Below are 20225 nucleotides of genomic sequence, written 5' to 3'. Positions count from 1 at the left end.
AATTTTGCTGTTTATTAAGGATCGTCCGATGTTGAGTTCCGTTTTACGGTTGTTTTTGGGGCGACAAGCAAACACTGCGGCCCAGCCGCTTTCTGCTTTCGCAGTCTTTTTTTGATTCGTCGGAAGTGAAGCATCAGCGTGAGTTTCCTGTCTAGAGTGACTCCGAGAATGACTGGTTTCTTCCGAAAAGGTACCATGGTGTCGTTGAGGTGGATTTGTCTGAAGTTCGCTAGGCGATGTGTGCCGCAGCAGTGGGTGATGCCGCATTTTTCGGCGGATATGTTGCGAGTGCCCATCGACCGACGGCGCGTGTGATGGTTTTTCCCAGGGGCACCAGGATGATGTCGTCGACGCAAACGAACACCTAGATAACTCCCGGTAGCGCTGCGAAGAGCGAGTTCATCCTGATGAGAAAAAACATCACGGCAAGCACTGAGCTGTACGGCACTCCATAGGTCTCATAGAACTCCTGCGATAGGGCCTTGAACTCACAGAACTCCTGCAGACCCGGAAGCGTTGGTTGTTAAGGTAATGCTGGGTGAATGTGCTGAGTATTCTGTGCAGATCCCATTGTTTAAGGTCTTTAAACACGCCTTCTCGCCACACTGTGTTGTATGTTTTGCTACATCTAGGATTGCGATGTCGGCGTGTAGATTTTCTGATATGACCTTGTCGAGTATTTCCCCGAGGGATCCTAGGTGGGCTCCAATACCGAATCCTTTATGGAAGGTGAACTGGCGTGAATCAAGAAGTTTGTGGTCTTCTGGCCACCTAGGTAGTCGCCGGTTGACCATTCTTTCCAGAGTTTTGGCGGTGCATGACAGCAGGCTAAAGTGCTAAAATAGCGAAGCAGGCCTGGACGAATTTGAACCATGCATTCCAGGTTGATGAGATGATCCGCATACGTTTGTTTAATTGTTCGTCGGTGGAAGAATATGTCAGCAAGTTGCTGTCAATCAAACACAAATTGTCGGAAGTTGGTTTCACGGTTGATGATACATAGTTTACCAGTTTGTTGCTGATGGGGTTACCTGAAATGCACGAACCTGGAGGCGTCTGGGACAGGAATAAAGGCGAATGCTGTAAAAGTCGAAATTCTCCAGGATGTTAAAATGTATTGTACCAAAAGCATCCAGGCACGCGGAAGCTTTTTACAGCCAGCAACGAAAAGCGAAGAACTAAAAATAAATGAATTGCAAATAACTGAGGCACTACGTTTCGGAATTCCAGCAGAATGATTCAACAGACAAGCAGGTCAAGCGACATGCGGCAATGGGAATCTTTAAAAAAATACACGATATGGAGTTGGATTGGATACTTGACTCCGAAGCAAGTTCGCACATGTGTAGCAGTACGGCGCTTCATGACGTTGCTAGTGAAGGCGTGCAGCTTGAAGCAGACATTGGAGGCGTATCATGTTGGCTAACGATGTATAATGTTTTGTGTATTCCAGACTCGGTAATTAACTCGTTGTCCGTGAGCAAAATCTGAAGTAAAGGCTATCACATACTGTTTGCTGGAGGACGTCTGTGAAGTACGTTAGGATAGCGTAGAGATAGTGACTGTCGGGCGAGAGTCGACTTCACAAATTTTTGCTTGAGCCGCAAGCAGGTTTCGTATGCAGAACATGCCAAAGACGATGCGGTATTATGGCATTATAGGATCGGGCACTCAAACGCGCAGAGACTGATCCAGCTTCGAGCTATGGTGAAAGGAATTGAGTTTAGTGATGCAGCGATGCCCTCATGTGTAACATGTCTGTGGGGAAAGCGTCATCGTCGGCCCTTCAACAAACAAGGGTCTAGAGCAAGCGTCTGTGCGGACCGATGGAGGGTAAGTCTCTAGGAGAAAGCTTATATTTCCTGACACTTATCGACGATGTCCGTCGAAAGTTGTTTGTATATTTCCTGACCTCCAAAAAGAAAGTGTTGGATTGCTTGAAGGCCTTCAAGACATTAGCGGAAAAACAAACTGGTAAACAGTTAAAGCGACTCCGTACAGACAATGGAAAGAAGTATGTATGGCATTCACCGTGAAACTACAGTCCCCTACAATCCAGAACAGAACGGGCATGCTGAACGAATGATCCGTACGGTTGTAGAGAAAGCGCGATGTCTGATGTTTGGCGCTAGATTGGATAAGCATTTCTGTACAGAAGCAACAGCAAAGGTAGCCTTTCTTATTAATAACAAACGACAAGTTCACAGTTGGCCACCGGCAAGCAGGGCACAATCCGAGTGAAGTCTGATATCAAATTGAAATTTCCAATTCGCATAATGTGATGATGCCAGATCCGGCCAGAACACGACATCTTTCCTTGGGCGGTCATTTTTAATGAAGATTGCAAATCCCGGTAAGCACTTCATGCTGTACACCTCCCCGTTGACGGCAAATTACGAAGAAAAGATAACCGGATTTGGCTTCCTCTTCTAACTGGTTGTCAGGCCCAAGAAAAACGGGCACTAAATTTGAGAACTACGTACGAGAGATGTACTTTCCGTCGCTGCTCACCTCCTTCCTGGGAACCCCTGTCAATTATTGCTATCGAGTGTCAGATACGTCTCGTCAGCCGTGATCATAACCATGTTGCACTTCGCAGGGAAGACATTCTAGACGAGCACCATCAGTCGCTGCTATTGGGTGGCCGCTTGTCTCTCTTAAACGGCGAGCCTCGACTTCCGACTCATGACGATACCCATGTTAGCCAAACACTTTTTGACTGTTTGGCCGGTCACATCGACCTCCCGGCTCAAGCCGTGGAAGGATTTCGCCATGTTCCTTCCGTCTTCCGCTTCAGCGCTTGCTACACCTTCCGGTCAAGCAAAACCGTCGTATGGCCAAAACCCGGCTTGCGCTCGATGCTCTTGCATTTCTTCAGAAGTACCCGGATCTTGTATATGGGCGCTCGGCTTTACCTGGCCGATATAAAGTGCGCTTCAATGGAGTACTTCTTCGCTTCGGGGTGGAGCCGGCAGTAAACCACCGAACACAGTTGCATCACTTATTTCGCCATAGCTGCTGTAAACAAACTGATAGCGCTGTCAATTTTTTCTGTATATGTAAAGCCTACTTATAATTATTGATGATTCACCGTTGGACTCACCGCCAGCTGGAGATATAGTCGCATGAAAAAGCGGTCTCTTTTTTAATGCAAGCATTTTTGCCAGAAATGAGTCCAATTTACAATTTCTCTCTCCCCAGGGACCGAAAGACTCCAGCAACTACTACATCGCCTGCCAGGCTCCGATGGAGAACACCATCAACGATTTTTGGCGCATGATCTGGGAGCAGAACTCCAAGGTCATCATCATGGCCACCGATCTGAGCGAGAATGGTGTCGAGAAGTGCGCCGAATATCTGCCTCCCTCGGTCGTACTGGACAACAATCGGACCTTCGGTGATTTCCAGGTAGGCCCACAAATCACAATAACTAACCAACTTCAACACGTCGATATATCTGTGTCATATGTGTTTCATTTTAGCTTACGCTGAAGAACCGCGAGAACAAGGAAAAGTACACCATCTCAACCGTGCATCTGCGTAACACGCAAACGAACACCTGGCGGGAGATCATGCACTTCTGGTATCAGTGGCCGGATACCGGCGTACCCATCGATGAGTCCTCCATCATCGCGATGCTATTGGAGGCTCGCAGCTATTCCCGTCTGGCACCGGACGAGATGGCCGATGCACCGGTCGGAATCACCAGCATCGCTGAAGAGGACGGTACCGAAAGTGACAATCCGCCGACGCCAACGGCGGCAGGCAACGGTAGTGCCACGGATTCTAGTGTAGTAGCGGTAGGTAGCAATAGTGTAGATAGCTCGAACAACAACAAATCGACGACGACGACGGACAGCGGAGCGCCCAACAGCATCGTGTCCAACGGGGGAACGATGGATAAGCACAAGTCGCTGCAGCGAACACAGGGGTGAGTGGGGAGGCGGGTGTTTTTTCTGGAAATGGAAGTTTACTTTTGTTTTGTTCTTTTCCCTCAGACCGATAACGGTGCATTGTTCGCCTGGAACGGGCCGCACCGGAACGATTGTCGCGTGCGACGTGGCACTGCGAGCTGTCGAGATTCCGCCGCGGACTGTTGATATTCCGCATATCGTATATTACGTACGGCGGGGCCGAGCTAGTGCCGTGAGAACGCGGGAACAGTACGAGCTGATCTACAGGGTATGTGTGATGCATTCTGGGTTAAAAATATCAAAACTAAAATGTTTTTGTTGTAGGTTGCCAACGTTTACGCTACCAAGCTAACGGGGCCGACGATAGAAACATGAGAACGACTCATTTAAAATCAAGTATTGTGAGTACATTCGAAAAGAAAAACCGCTTTGCTGAACACACTACACAAACAAACAAAAAACAAGGTCCGAACGACGAAAGTGCAATCAAATAGTTTAAACTCAAGCAAACGGCAAGCGGAAACACTCATAGCCGATACCTACATACACCAAAAAAACGGCAAACCCGTAATGTATTGTGAGCAAAGAAAACAAAGCAGGAACAATTAGCGAGGCTTCTCCGTAGTATCCAGCAGTCGGATGTCTGCTAGTAGTAGGAGACTATCAAATCTAGAGATTTCAACTGGTCTACCAGTCTGGTTTCCGTCCTATGCAGGCTTTCTATTTTTGGAATGGCATCGAGGTCCGGAAGTCGATTGGAATCGGGGCGTTGGGTTTCATTTAAGGGCGATAGAAACGGCTATCAAGCGGTAAGCTTTTGTCGCAGGTTTGGGTCATTTGGCATGATTTCTAAGTGAGGCTTATTCGGCATATTCTCGAATGGTGCTCAGGGTGCTGGTCATTTGGTATAACGGACATTTTGGAATAATTACCAACGCATTTTATTTAAACTGGATTTGCGATCCTTATTATTTCGGATACAACAGGATAGGAACGGCGAGAAATCAGGAGGTTTTCCTTTGTTAAATGGATTCGAAATCATTTAAAACCTCAAGGCTCAAATGGGTGCATGCAAAGTTTAAAAAAGAATTTATCGCTTCTTCCAGTAGCTCCGCGTGGAACCCCCATCTTGAACAGTCATCTTGAACCGTCGTCACTTCTGGCAGCAAACCGGAGTAAACAGGAGCAAATTTTTGTTTGCTCCTATTTAGTCTGGAGTATTTAAAACATCGTGTGTACTGTGCGATGAAGAAGTGATCGTTGTGTCGAAAAACTGTTCTTGTTCTTCTTCTGCTTCTAGTTATTTCCCGTCGGTCTATTTCCGCTATAAGGCCAACCACCGATACCCGAGAGATGACTCCACTATCTCGACTAGATATCGACCCATCAACTCAACCATCGGCTTTACTTCCCTACCGAAGAAAGGCGTAACAACAGATTATATTCACCTCAGAAATATTTCAACGATCTCGGCTGGGATTGAACCCAAACCAATTGAGGTGAGTGGCGGTCACGCTTATCACTCAACCACCGGCGCCGTCACTGCTCTCGTTCGGTACGTTATGCGTTTCCCGACACGTGGCACACACATTGCACAGCGTGACGTTATTTATGCGAAAAGCCGCAGTATCTTCTCCCTGGATCGTATTGAGAGAAGGAATGTTCTTCTTCACCAGCATCCGGCGCAACACGAACACCGGTCTTCAGGCCTTCAAAAGCACCGTTACGCTTGTACCATAGGAGGTCACGAACATTGAAAACCTCACCGTACTCGAAGAGAAAAGCAGAAATTGGTTCGTTGGTGTCATCTTCGGGAAGCTCAATTTGCACCTCCACCGCTCCGTCCTCCATCGTTATCCTTAGCGCTTGTACGATTTTTCGCCGAGAACGAACTCGTGTTTGCTGTCGTGTTCTTCCACGATTTTCTCAACCATGGCAAGCCATGGTTGTTGACCTCTACATCCTAGTCTCCTGCTTAGCTGGATTTGTAGTATGTTTTCGCACTTGAGACTTCTTTCCCAATTAATTTTAGAATCACGTCATGGGAAAGGTGGTTCGAAAACTGAGAGTAGTCCACGCGGAATGTATTTTCCCGCTTCGCAGAGAAACATAGTCGCGTCGTTTGCAAACAATGTTTTTGAAAGTACCGATGAAAAATAAGCAAAAAAAAAACGTATTGACTTATTTGACATCTAGGACACCAACACAGTAGTACTGTGTATAGACAACATACATATAACGCGATGTTTTCAATTCTCCATCTGATACCCCTATGTTTTAGTAAGCCGGACAAACGAGTGGATTCACTTGCTTCCGTCGGTGGGTTGACGGTCTCCTCGCCCGGTGGATCCTCAGCCGCTTTACTAGGCCTCGATTATGCGGCTAAGCGGCATCGCACTGGTATACCTTAAATAGAGGTTCCTGGAGTGTATCGATTCCCTAAAATTGAATCTAGGAAATGCAAATTTTCTAGCAACGCTCCAGCACCCCGTTGAACTCTAACGGTTTCGCCACCTGGGCGTTAGGTTGACACTACAGAATGAACTTGGTTTACATTCCTAAAGCGCATCGGATTGTTACCGGAACCCAGTAAAGTTCAACCAGAAATGAGCCGGAATTCTGGCTGGTTCTAATGCGTATTCCGACTTTAGTGACACAACCGATTCTAACTAGAATCGATTGGCACTGGAACCGGAATACTAATTAGAACCAGCCAGCATTGGGAAGTTCCCCTAAAATTTAATCAGGGAAATAAAAAAATTCTGGCTTCGCTTCAGCACCCCGTTGAACTCCAAAGATTTCGCCACCTGGGCGCCAGTTTGACGCTATGGAATAAATTTTCTTTACTTTCGACAAATTTTGATTCGGGGCAACAACATCCAGCCGTACACCACCTTCGGTTGTAACTCTCTTTCTTTCAATTTGATCATTGAATGAAGAATAAAATTATCCTTTTATTTCTTAAACCGATAGAGCTCATCTTTCTAAATATAACAATGTATATGTTCAACCTTTAAAAGTTCAGAATGAATTTCAAACGATTTTCTAAGAAAATGTAAACATGTGCTCGTTTGACACGAGGGTCTGCCCCAAAGGGAAAAAGAGCGTTTCCGGATAAGAATAAGAAGAGTGGAAGATTTGACAAACGCAAAACAGATTCAAGATAATCTGCATAAGGTGCATGCATGTGTGTACAATAATATTTTTGAAGGCAAACGCTTTGAGAGGCTGAAAGCACTAGTTTCTATATTCAAAACATTGTTTTAATTAATTTCGTTTTTATCAACCTCTTTTTTGCGAAGTGAATCAGTATTTACGCAATGTCCATCTTGCCAATCGTAAAACCAAAACTCTTGCTTTACGTATGCCTGTACCTTATCTGGTACCATCTTGGGTTTTCACGTCATTTGCAGTTTGACAAGACCATAATTTGATGTTGGAACAGTCTATCCCTGAGAATGATCATAGGAAGGGCAATCCCTCGGTTTGACACTACCGATCTTCCTAGCCACGTGGGTTAGCTTTTCTGACAGTTATCACAGCAAAATGATAGGGATCAAGGTAGTTCAATGGAAGGTGTAGTCGTGATAATTCAATTTTATAAAATCTCTTATTTAATTTGCAAACAAAGTTCGATTACGTATATTTACCGTTAGCTGCATCGGAAAAATTCAAATGCCTTCTACCAGCTTTGAAAATGTCTAGAGTTCTTTGCAAATCATTTCACACACACTACTTGAGAAGTTTGTTTTTCTCCAGCTGTCATATGTAAAACTGTCAGGCAACTTAAACTTTGAAACAGGTGTTGAAATGCTCTGTATTGCTGTAAAACTTATTACGGAAACGCACAATACCAGTTGGTCAGGTTCTATCAATCCGATCCAATCCGACTGAAAATCTATTTTCGATTTGTTTTTCTCCACCTATAGACCTTTCTACGGCTCGTGTGCGTACATGTCGCATGACACAACTACTACATCACTAGCTGGTGGAAAACAATAAACAAAGACGGCAAATGTAAATTAGGTTCTTTACTGACACAGTTAACCTCACTTTTCTTGACAGTTCACTAGTACTGTTTACATGGACGTAAAAAAATTTGGCGGACGACTAGATTCGCTCGAAGCAAATTGCGTTGCGTTGCGTTGCGTTGCGTTGTGACGATGATTTTGGCGGATTGCACACTGACTTCATCATGTTTGACTGCTGATTATCTAATAAGAGTTGCTTAGGAAGTGGTAAGTAGGAATTCATACCAATCCGACCCATATTAAAACCTCAACAGCATGATAGCCATCATTGCCGGCCGCCCCCATCTCCATCGTTCACGGGGAAGGATAAAGGATAAGGTAGACGGGAAGTGTTGATGCTCCACCTACTTAACGGAAGGACGACGATTCATCAGACTCTTCCATAGGTGTCGCGGAGTTGGTGGTTTGGAAGGGTATCAGGTCTAGGATTCGCTCCAAGCAAACGATGCGACCTGTAAAGCATATTTTATTAGGTAGTTGTTTAGTTAGTCTTCGAGTGCACGATCACTCGAAAAAGAGATGATCTTGTTTAGTTTTTGGTTATTTTTAAACTCTGGGCAGCCGGCTACCGAGAGTATACTATGTTCCCTAAACAAAAACAATTTGAACTCCACACAGCCGATCGTGGGAGTATTGCCTGGAAAAGCTAATCTTATCTGCATAATGGGCCGGATCACTATTTATTGCAACAGTATTTGGACAGAACTCGCTACTTCTTCTCTACGATATATTTATTGGCTTGAAAACTACCAAGTGACAGCATATTATACTGGCAAAAATAGCGCGAGATGTTATAAATCAAGGAAAGTATTTTTTATTTTCCATACCGGATTGTTTGTGGAATACAAGTATACGGGCGATAAAACCGAACACTGAAGGGAAATATAAAGGATTGTTAACCTGATGCACGGGCTTGTTAGCAATAACGGAGCTTTAAATTAGGTTCATAAAAACAGACGCGGCGAATTTTCAATACGTATTGACCCGTGTTCATAGATACTAGTCAGATTAGTCGTATTGGGGCTAATTTCCGATCAACTATTCATTTTTACGGCAATGTTTTCTCGACTAGATCTGTTCGCACCCTCTCATTCTGTTCGCACCCTCTCATTCTGCGGTCTAAGGACCAAATGTCATCAATAGACTTAGACTCGCGTGGAGGCATGAGATAGGAAACTTGTAAGAATTTTGCTATCCCACCGTTTGACTACCAGAATGGATGGGAGAACAGTAATACTAGCAAATACCGACTACCATAAGAGCGGTGCAAATTTGAACGAGTGACGTAGAGTACTGCACTGAAAAAAGGACCAGGAGTGCGATTTTACGAAGTTTTAGCTTCCGATGGCCCTACATTTTCTGACAAAGTGAAGTTCTTGAATGTTGAGATTTTTATTACTGTTTAGAAAAGCAACAGTATCATAAAGCTAGTGTCAGGCCTTCATGAGACCTCAAGAAGTCACTTTTGGAGGTATTCGTAAATGTAGATTTGTCGGTAGACGGTTTCAAATATAATAGAAAAATACCTAATTTAACACAACTACAGATCACTTGCAACATAAAAAGCTTTTTGTGAAATTCGACAGCTCCATCTTAGGCCAATTCAATAAATTTCCTACATGAAAGTTTCCATTTTTTAAAAACGGTTTTTAAACCAAAGCTTTGGAAGTTAAACCTTGGCGTGGAAGTGCCGGTATATTAATATATTCTGTTACTTAGTGTAGAATTAGATTTCGTCATTTACGGCTAATATACAACCGCCAGAAGAAACTTAAAACGTTGGTACACAATCAAGAAAGGCGAATCAGAAAAGGTGAGTATATGTCAGTGATTCACTAAATACAGACTGGAAAGAGGGTAATATGGAAAACCTTAAGGTCCGTCCAGATTAAGTCTTCGGTACGGAGCAAAACCTCGGCCTAGGAACTCCTAGCATGTTGTTAGTCGCCTCTTACGACATGGGAGCAGTTCCCAGAGGTTCTATTCTTGGTTGAAATAGTGCAAAAAGATTTCAGCCCGCCGGACACCACACGGCTTTAGATTCGCTCGAAGCAAATTGCAAAGAATTTTTCAAAGTCCATGTACACAGTACAAGCGAACTGTCAAAAATGATAACTCAAGTTCATTTGTGATGTCACCGTAAAGTATTCAAGTATTGTTTTCAACCAAGAAACTGCATTAGTGTTCGTAAGAGCGGCCGACAAGAAGTCAATGACAGGAACGTGAAATGTAAACAAAGTTCAATCAGGTGGCGAAATCGTTAGAGCTGAAGCGTTGCCAGAAAACTTATTTTCCAGATAATGATGTCGTCCAAGGTAGTTAATATGTTTGTTCTGACCAGAACTTAAGGAGGAACGAACATTGGTACGAAAACGAAAAAAGCAATTTTTTCAACACCGTTTGTTAGATCATCGTGAAAATCAATCAGCTTATGTAGAATATTGTTACAGAACTGGTGATTGATTTTAATAAATATCTAACAAACGGTGTGAAAAAACTGCTTTTTTCTTTTTAGATTATTATCCCTTTCTCCCTGAATAAGGCTCGACATCACAATCATTTGTTTACCATTTATCTGTCAGTGTTATTCCAATCAAACAAGACCTGTAAAAAACATTCAACCCATATAGTGACATATTGTTTGGATGATACCCTGAACACGTCGTTAGGCTCTTAAATCATACGATGTTCAGGGCTAACAGATACATTAAGATGTAACAAGAATTCAGATTCTTCAAAGATTAAATTGATTGGTAAACTTGTTATAGTTATCGAAATTGAACCAAAGTGTTATAGTAGTTCAGTAGAATTTGTTTCAGCTTACATACGCCGGTTAAACTTTACAATGAGCGTGAGTAAAATGCTAGACATTTGCGTTTGACACCCACCATCAGAATCAAAAAGCCTGTACAGTCGATTTCCGTACGTTTTTTCAATTGTTTTCACTTCCTCATCATTTCCTTTTCGTCCTTCGCCACTCCTTTGGTCTTCCGAAGTTCGCGCTGCATCATGACCCAATGGGTTTCGATTGGACGGAGTTCAGAACAGTTTGTTGAGGCTCGTGTCTTTCGGCACAAAACCCACCGAATTAGTCGCCACTCCTGTACGATTTTGGAATAGCGGCATAACACCAAATTACGCAAAAAAAGGTTTTTGATTGTCTTGTCTCAAAAAGCTCGTTTTGGAGCCACTCAGTTTTGTAAATCTTACCGTGTGTGGGGCTTTTAGTCACGAATTCACTACGTTTGCCACAAGTTAATACGGCTCGCCGAATCAGATACTTCTAAGCGAATTTCGACAGTCCCTTCCATTTGAAATGGTCATCCACAGCAAACATCTCCGTTACCATCGAAATATTCCTGCCCCGGTAACTGCTTAAAAATTCCCTTTATGTTGGTTTAATTATTAGTGACGCAGTACCGGTATTTTGTTGACAGCGTCGAGTGGCTGGAAGTTGTTGGCTCGAATCAAAACTTGTCGAAAGTAAACAAAGTTCATTTCATATCGTCAATCTGGCGCCCAGGTGGTGAAATCAACGGGGTGCTGGAGCGTTGCCAAAAAAATTTTATTTCCAGATTAAATTTTACTAAACTTCCCAGTTTAACTCAGCCGGAATGCTGGCTGGATCTAATTCGTATTCCGGCTCCGGTGACACAACCGATTCAAGTTAGAATGTTTAAGGGGTACCATTTCGATGCGGCTTAGCCGCATAACCGAGGCCCGGGCGAGGTGGCCACCGACCCGCCGTCGGAAGCAAGCGAATCTGTGATCCACTCGTTTGCCCGGCTTACTCAAACATAGGGGCTATCCCTAATTTAAGTCCGACTGAGCGGTAGCGAAGTCGGACAGCACGCGCAAAAGCGATGTGGCGTAGCCAAATTGGGTGCTGGACACAAAATAAAATTGGCAACGCTAGCAAAAGGTAAGCACAAATGAACACTCCGGATGAACCTATCGTCAATTGACATTTCGGCGAGTTTTGATTCGAGCTAATAATATGGACCCGCGTCGAGTAGTTTCAGAGTGCGCGTTCTGGCAACACTCCGTTGTGATTCGTCACAATCTGGGAATCTCTGTGGATTTTGCTTTAAATAAGCAATCCGCGCTCTGTAGGTTATTTTGTGGCGTTATTCCCAGTTTTCGTCGAGCTCCTAGCTTGTGGTTTACTGTCATCCGTGCTTGGAACCTTTGGAGGACCCTTGAGACGGTCGAATGATGTATATTCATTGGTTCACGCGAGCAGTTTGCTGATTTTCTTCCAGCTCGACCGGAATCTCACTGACAACTGCACTACTGAGCGGATGTAAACAATCCACTCTAAAGAGAAACTAGGCAAGTTTGGAAGTGTTGCATTAATTATAGATTCACCGTTTGCTTACATTCTTTTTGGTCAGTTTTTTAAATCTGTTAGTCGTTTCAACCAGCGAAACACGATCTATACGTAAGTCGAAAAGAGAAAGCCTCGTTTTGTTCGAACTGAAATAAGAGTACGGAAAATGGCAAAGAGTACGGATTGATCGAAAGGAAATTAAACAAATTCTATTGTTTACCCTAATTACAAATTCTTCCAGCTGAACTATTGTTTTTTTTTGCTATGATACTCTTTTCTTTTTGTCGTAATTAAAATATTTACTATTTTAACTCTCATTATGATATTAAAAAGGTCTGAAAATTATGCTAAATGCTCACTATGCCAAATGTCCGTTATAGCAAATGACCCTTGTTTACACCATGCATCTGCATGAATTTTTGTTAAAAATCGTAGTGATACTGCTTGGAATAAACGTGCCCACCGATTCCATCGACTTCCGAGCCTCAGCAACGCCACTCATCTTACAAACGCTCGGCTGTAAACTGCCTCCCCTATATCCGAATCGTTACATCTCCCCCACCTTCAAAACGAATCAACCCCGTTGTAACGAATCAATCAAACAAACAAAATCGAATGCAGGACATGCCATCTGGTTGTGGTTCAATCTGCGGCGACCGCGGGACAACACATAGCCGAAGACATACACACCAGCCCCGGAGCGATGTCCACGACTCATAATACTTGATTTTAATCTCTAGTGGGATAGAGACTAAAATTTGTAACAAAACGAGACGAACACAGCAAAACAAAACAAACAAAAAAAGGCGACACATTTGTATATGAAAAAAAAACCCTTACTCTAAAAACGTTTAGCGCACACTTACTAGCGGCACAAGCAAATGTGAAAATTTTGTGCAATCATCAAACAAACCTGAATTTTCTCCACTACAATTTCCGCCCCAAAAAAAACATGCACCACCTATAATGATACACTTATAAAAATAGAAGCTACTATGTGTTACTAGATAGTCGTAGAAAGAATTGGTTTTCCGTTTTACTTGCTCCTCTCTCTCTCTCAACTCCTACTAGAACTGGTTAGTTTTCTTTGTTATAGGTTGGGTAATTTGTAGGCTTTAGTTAGGAGAATGTTGCAATATTCAAAGCGCGGAGAACAGTTAAAAGAATTGTTATACATGTTTTGATTAGTTAAATATAACAGATGTAAGAAATATATGCATAAAAAATATGAATGTAAAAGTGTGTAAAAACCACGAACGATGAAAACGATGACAGACTAAAACAAACATTAGGAAAACTTGATCTAGGAAAAATTTAAAACGTATGAGAAGGAAGTGTCATATCTGGTTTTGTCTGTGGTGCTAGGAAATACTGACTATTATAATTATGACTATTATTACTGAAAACTGATGTTATTATTACTAGTATTATTCTAACTATTATCATTATCATTGTGTACACCTGTATAGAAAATTGTGATAATTATTGTTTAGGGAAAATTTCCTACCAAGCGGATATTTTTTTTGTTTTGAAAACCACGCGCAATTATTTATTCTCAACGCAAACGCTATTAGAGGAAATGAACAAACAAACCATCGAGGACGTATATTGAACTGGACTGAGAATCTTCTTAGGAAATAAGAACGATGAGTTGAGAGAAAAAATTAAACCGATAGATTTCCGGTTTTTGCTGCATCCGCAGAAACCCGTCACACGATCAGAGAGCAATATTTATAGTTTAAGTAAAAAAAACCTTGGGCCAAGGTGAACTTTCAATCATGTCAAGTTCATAGTAATCATCACTGCATAACTAGCTAGATTTAGAGGAGAAAAGCCGTCCTGGCTGAGTGGCATTAAACGATTCACCCAACCAGATTTCTATTACGTTCGTTACAAACAAAAATAAAGCTTCTAAAGCTGGTCGAAATGGATGCTCTCCTTAGCCTAGACAAACGGCGCAATACTACATGTTGGAAAACATTCAATCGAGCAATGCACTCAAGATCACTATTCCTCTTTGGTAGTGAGCATTGCAACATAGGAACGCAATAAATACTGTTATATAAAAGTACCTTCGGTTTTAATTAATTGCAGCAAGAACCCGAAACAATCCGAACTCCATTCTCTGAATTTTCGATCTCTATGTTGCTCTAAATCCGATCTTTTCAAATAAACAGGGCCGGCGGAAAACTTTTTTCCCTGGTGGCTAAGTCATATTCGGAGTGATTTTGTACCCGTAGTGACGAATGATCAAACATGGCGTGTCTAAGTGAAAATGAAAATTCCCGGATAATGTGTTCGTTAATTACTGATACTAAAAATGTTCCACAGCTAAATATCAATAACTGAATTCTTTTAAATTTGGTTGCATAATTGTTCCGTTTCCTTCGATAAACCCTTTTTTCGTGGGTATTGAAGCCCGACCGACATACCATTAGGATGAATGGAAGTCGATTTGAATATTTCGCCAAAGGCAAAAATAATGGCGATAAGTCTCCTTTTCGATACAAATTAAATCCATCTAATACAATCGACCCCTGGATGGTCTACTTCCGGAACAAAGATAATCCATTTAACTTTATCGATATATACCTCATCTAGCTAAACAACACAAAAATTATCTTGTCTACGTACCCGCCCGAGAAGTAGAGATTGATGGTGTAGTCAACAACAGGGGCGTAAATTGCGAAGTATGAGGTTTGCTCCTTCAAGAACCCATTGTTGCAGTCAGTGAAAATACTGGTTTGCGAGCAATTGAGTTCAAAAAAAATCGAGGAGTATATGCAAACGAACTTTCGATCCTTTTACCGGATCTGTTCTTCCAAACTTTAATCTCTTGAACGGGGCTCGTCTACCTGTTTGCCTTTTAGTGCCGCGTTGCATGAACTGCTATCGTTGCAAGCAACAGCTACCTATTGTAGAAAATGCGGAGAGAATCAAGTTTAATGTCTTCTTCTCCCTGGCTCGACAAAGCTAAATGATATGCCAGCTAAATGGAGGAAACAGGTATCAGTTTCGAGAGAAATTCCGTTGCTGGGGAACTCTCAGTCGGATTAAGGTGAGTTTACCGCCGGGGACTGTCCAAGTAGCGGCAAAGCTGAGAGCTAAATGGCTCACGGAAACTGGAGCTAAATGGCTCATGGTATCAGGAGCTAAATGGTTTACGGAAGCCAGAGCTAAATGGGTTGCGGTTACTTACCGCTGGATAATATCCGGTGTTCAGGGTTAAATGGCTCAAGTACGTATATTATCTATATAGCGTAGTCGATGGAGAGAATGACGGAAGACAAGAGATATCTAAATGGAGATCTAAATGGATAAAAGGTCGAGCCATTTCAGGGATCAAGCGAGGTTCCGAGTTTCCTGCAGATAACTCGTGAGCAAAAGGCTTCATAACGGCGTCTTCGTGGGCAACTTTTTCGCACCCCCGAGTCTTTCATCGACGTCACATGCTGCACTCTTGCATTGACGGTGAACATGGACTGAAGAGTATGTGAGAAATATACCCTTAGCGACTGCCAGGCGATACGCTACCGTATCGGCCAACGGAACCCTGCTGTAATACGGAAAAGGATGACCGGCGAGCGAAAGTGCAAGACAAAAGCCTTCAACAAAAACCAATTCGTTAAGGCACTTCGGCCGGAACGTTGATGCGACTGATCTAACAAGAAGGATTCTGACAGCTTATGGCGCCACAATCCCGAAAAAACTGGAGGCACTGATTAGACGGCGTTCAGCTTGCTGGTGGAATCATGCGCTCAGCTATGCGCTGCTATTCCTATAGCCAGTAGGCGGGCTCAGCAGGATCGGAGCCAGATAGAGAGGAGCGTAAGATGGCGTTTCAGGAAGCTAGTGCCGCGAGATCAAGCTTAGCAAGTTTGATTGCCACAAGCAGCTGTGTCGAGAGGTAGACGTGATGGCGAAGATGAAGGGCCCATCAACGCCAGTTGAAATAGGCCCTGGTAAGCTAAAGATAATCGTTGAATCTCTTCCCGAAGCACGATCCAACTACTTGGCCACCGACATCGTACGGCGTAGAAGAAGGAGTAATTACGGAAGTTCATCAAGTGACAAACGATGAGCTCGCAGAAGCGTCGATGCGAAATCAAAGAAATTCTATCCGGTTCGGATGGAACAGACATGTTCAGAATGGTGCTGCAGAAGAGTTTAGGTGATGGCGACATCCCGAAATGTGGAAGGTACAGAAGCTGATGTTGCTGACCAAGCCAGGGCAGCCACCGGGCGATCCAGCCCAGTATATGCCCATAAGTCTGACGAAATACACGGAGAGTACGCGTAGATTGTCCAAGATGTAGCTCGGATTTCGCAAAGGAGTATCGATAGTGGAGGCAATTCAGACAATGGTCGAGAATACCGAGAAGCCATCTAACCAGAAGCGAAGAGGAGATCAATACTGTGAGTGGTTACGATAGATGTGAAAAATGCGTTGAACAGCGCCAGTTGTGAAGCTATCACCACAGTGCTGCACATAATGACCATGCCAGATCCTGAAGAGCTACTTCCAGAGCAGAATGCTACTATACGAGACGAATGAAAGGCAGAAGTCATCTCGAGCTACAGCGGGTGTTCTTCAGGGATATATAATAGGGTCTTGACACCGCGGCTGCCCAGGAAAGTGAAAAGCGTGGGTTTCGTGGACGACGTGTCACTAACGGTGATGGGAGAGACACTTGTAAGTAGAGGTTAGCCCACTACTCGGGTTCTTGTTTGCCCGGCGGACCCTTCTTTTCAGGGCGGCCTAGCTGCTCCTACCGGAATTTCGGATATTCGTATATAAACAAACAAAAAAGATAAAAAAACAAATCAACTAAATTTACCAACTTTTCTACCCTTGTATGCAAAAGTGACGTAAACGCCATCGAGTATATTTTTCAGGAAATCAATCTTTGTCTTGCATGGTACGGGTAAAAGCATGCTTTCGTCACTTTGTTTTTCGCGTTTTAAGTCATTTTTTATTTTTATTTGAAGTCGCTTGCACTGAAAGATGCGGATTGTCGCAGCGAACTTAAAAATACAAAAGTGAAATTTTACCAAAATGGCGTTTACGTCACTTTTGCATACAAGGGCAGTTTTATTCTCCTCTCCTCTATGTAGCACTCTGCCAGTGAAGCTAGCCAGTGAAGCTGACGATAGCGGAAGGCGAAGGTTTATCCGACCGGCCGGGACTCCAACGGCCGTGTTCTCCCGCTGGTATCGTTGGCTGCTATCGCAGCAGTCCTTTACAATTAGCCAGGGGGGTGAGCAAGGCTCTTTTGTTGGAACCTCCCTAACGACGGTGCGATTAATCGCTGGGTCCACTCACTTCCCGTGAATGACCCAGGTAGATGCCGCAGTAAACTACCGCTGGTGGATCCATTGTCCTACCTGCTTCGCCCTCCTTTGCGATTATTTGTGGAGGAGAGCTATGCTCGTTCGACTGATCCTCCTCAGTCAGGGCGGCGTGGTGTCACTGAGTCCTTTGTAATTAGCCGGGGAAGCGAGTGACTCCTTTGCGTTTAGCTGCTGATATCCGGCGATCCAACACCACAAAACACCATAGCACCCGAACCACGACCGACACTTTTCGGCGGGATTACTTACCGTCGCACGCGCTCATTTAACTCACCGTCCAGTGGCGGGAAACTGTCCAGGAACAAAACTATTTCCGGACGTCTGTTCTACTCCGTGGTTCGTCATTTTTTCAATTTTTTACGATAGCCGCCTTCTGCACAACCAAAACAAATCGACTCACCACCTCGATGCATAGCTGTCATCTCCCTTGAAGCATAACTAGCAACCAATTCAACAGCAAGAGGAGAGCGCCCTATGTTATTAATATACAAACATAAGCCAAAAATTACTACACCTATCTGAACGCACGGAACCGTTCACAAACGCGAAACTATACAAAAATTTACAAACTAAATGTGAACGGTATCGAACAGCGGTGAGCACAACTTTAAGTAAACAATACACTCCTCGGAGTGTATACGCAAAAAAGGGTATATTCACACCCAGTGCTAAATTGTTACCCTAACGGATTACACACTTGAAGAAGTGGAGGGGACGGTGACAATAGATGCGATCGAGAGCTGGATGAACGGGGTCAAGCTGCAAATAGCTCACCACAATACGGAGGTGTTGTTGGTCATCAACTGCAAAGAGGTTCAGCGGAGGCAGATCGACGTCGGAAGGCACGTGATTGCATCTAAGCGTGCACTGAAGCAATTGGGAATGATAATCGACGACCGGTTGAGCTTCAACAAGCACGTCAACTACGTCTGCGAAAAGTCAGTGAAGGCACCGAACGCAATAGCGAGAACAGAATATTCCGGCGGATGGTGGTACGAGTCGCAAGTGCTTACAGAACAATATCGTCGGAGGCAGTATGCGTTATCGCCGGGATGATCCTCATCTGCATCACTCTTGTGGAGGACGTGGAATGCTACCAGCGGAGAAATGCACGTATTGCAAGAAGACTGGTCCGAGCGAACTCGTTGGCTAAATGGCAGCAGGAGTGGGGCAATGCGGAGAAAGGAAGGTGGACCCATCGACTCATTCCAAATGTATCGGCTTGGGTGCATAAAAATTGGGTGCATGGAGAGGTGAACTTTCATTTGACGACGGACAACGTTTGGACATGCTTCGTCACACCGGAGTGTGCGAACGTGCAAGAGACACCGGAACACGTGGTCTTCGAAATTCGTAGAAGTTCGTAGAGGTATGCCTGGTGTGACAGTTGACAATATCGTCGAAGAGATGTGCCATGACGAGCATACCTTGGACGCTGTCAATAGAGTGGTTACGAGTATACTCTCCGAGCTGCAGAGGAAGTAGCACCATTGCATTGGCTAGAAAGTCGCTGCGAAATTTGGTTTCGAGAGCAATTCCGCCGCCGGGGAACTCTCCGTCGGTGTAGATCAGTTGAGTAGTACACGACGTAATACCGGGTTTGGATCATCGTGATGCCAGCGAACCGGACGTCGGGCAACACCGGTATCGCCGGACCGACCTCGCAACCCTACAGGATGGCTCGTGAATAGCCTAGATCCACTGCCGAGGATTAGACGGAGTAGATCACGTCGAATAGCTAGCAGTGGGTCGTTGGAGCGCCAGTGAACCGAAATCTACACTCCACCCGGAATCGCTGGATGGACCTCAGCCCCTACTGGCTGGCCCGTTGAGTAGGCTAAGTCCATTGCCGGGGACTACACGGTGTCTTTTTTCAACAACTTTATGCAAAAAAATTCAGCATCTCTGAAACTTCAGGATATGAAAGAATGGGCTTTCCTCTTCCATTTGAAACCAACATCAAAATAATCCGTCGGGGGGTCTAGAGCAACTTTTTTTTGAAGTTTTTTTTCGTGAAAACATAGATTTTACAATAGAACTAGTTCATATTTCTGTCCCTAGATGGTGGTTTCTCGCATAATTGATAGGAAATGGCCGTAAAATCCAACTGTCACAATATACTTTGCGGAAAAAAATTAAATAAATCGTTTCACGCTAACCACTAATTTGGAGAGTTACTTCTGTGGTTTGCGTTCAATTATAAACTGTGTGTCCCCACATTTCGTCTTGAACAGAACTATAATAACTGACTTAAACGATCATAATCTAAATTATGTGACGTATGATCCTTTCCAAAACATAAATGTAAGCAAACCCTTGTAACCCAGAAATACCTTCCGATGAATGGTAGCTCCTTCGAACCTATCGGGAAAGATTACAAACTTGAACCAAACGCACAAATAGTTTTCTGTCTCTGTCCAACATCCTAATTTTCAGAAGGTCAATAGAAACAGTCAACGAAGAAGTTGTAATGAATCCCGTCAAATATTTTCATGTCACTAAACAAAATTATTTTTTGGTAGTGAAATAAGTGCGAGAAAATATATTTCCAAACCACTAGGCCTCGTGTGAAACTATCTTAGATATAACTTCGTTAAA

General features: G+C 43.7%; 1 protein-coding gene across 2 annotated transcripts in view; it reads left to right on the top strand.

Annotated features, from left to right (window-relative positions):
• Nucleotides 1-14346, top strand: part of LOC131685324 (mucin-5AC) — a 167186-nt gene extending 152840 nt beyond the window's left edge. For both annotated transcript variants that reach the window (XM_058968974.1, XM_058968975.1), the window contains exons 7-10: nt 3202-3408; nt 3483-3931; nt 3999-4182; nt 4239-14346. In XM_058968974.1, coding sequence (XP_058824957.1) covers nt 3202-3408; nt 3483-3931; nt 3999-4182; nt 4239-4289 — 891 coding nt within the window. In that variant the 3' untranslated portion in view covers nt 4290-14346. The remainder of the gene's footprint in view (nt 1-3201; nt 3409-3482; nt 3932-3998; nt 4183-4238) is intronic.
• The last annotated feature ends 5879 nt before the right edge of the window (nt 14347-20225 follow it).

This window comes from Topomyia yanbarensis, chromosome 2 (assembly GCF_030247195.1).
Source record: "Topomyia yanbarensis strain Yona2022 chromosome 2, ASM3024719v1, whole genome shotgun sequence".
NCBI lineage: Eukaryota > Metazoa > Arthropoda > Insecta > Diptera > Culicidae > Topomyia > Topomyia yanbarensis.
This window is presented reverse-complemented; position numbering and strand designations above follow the sequence as displayed.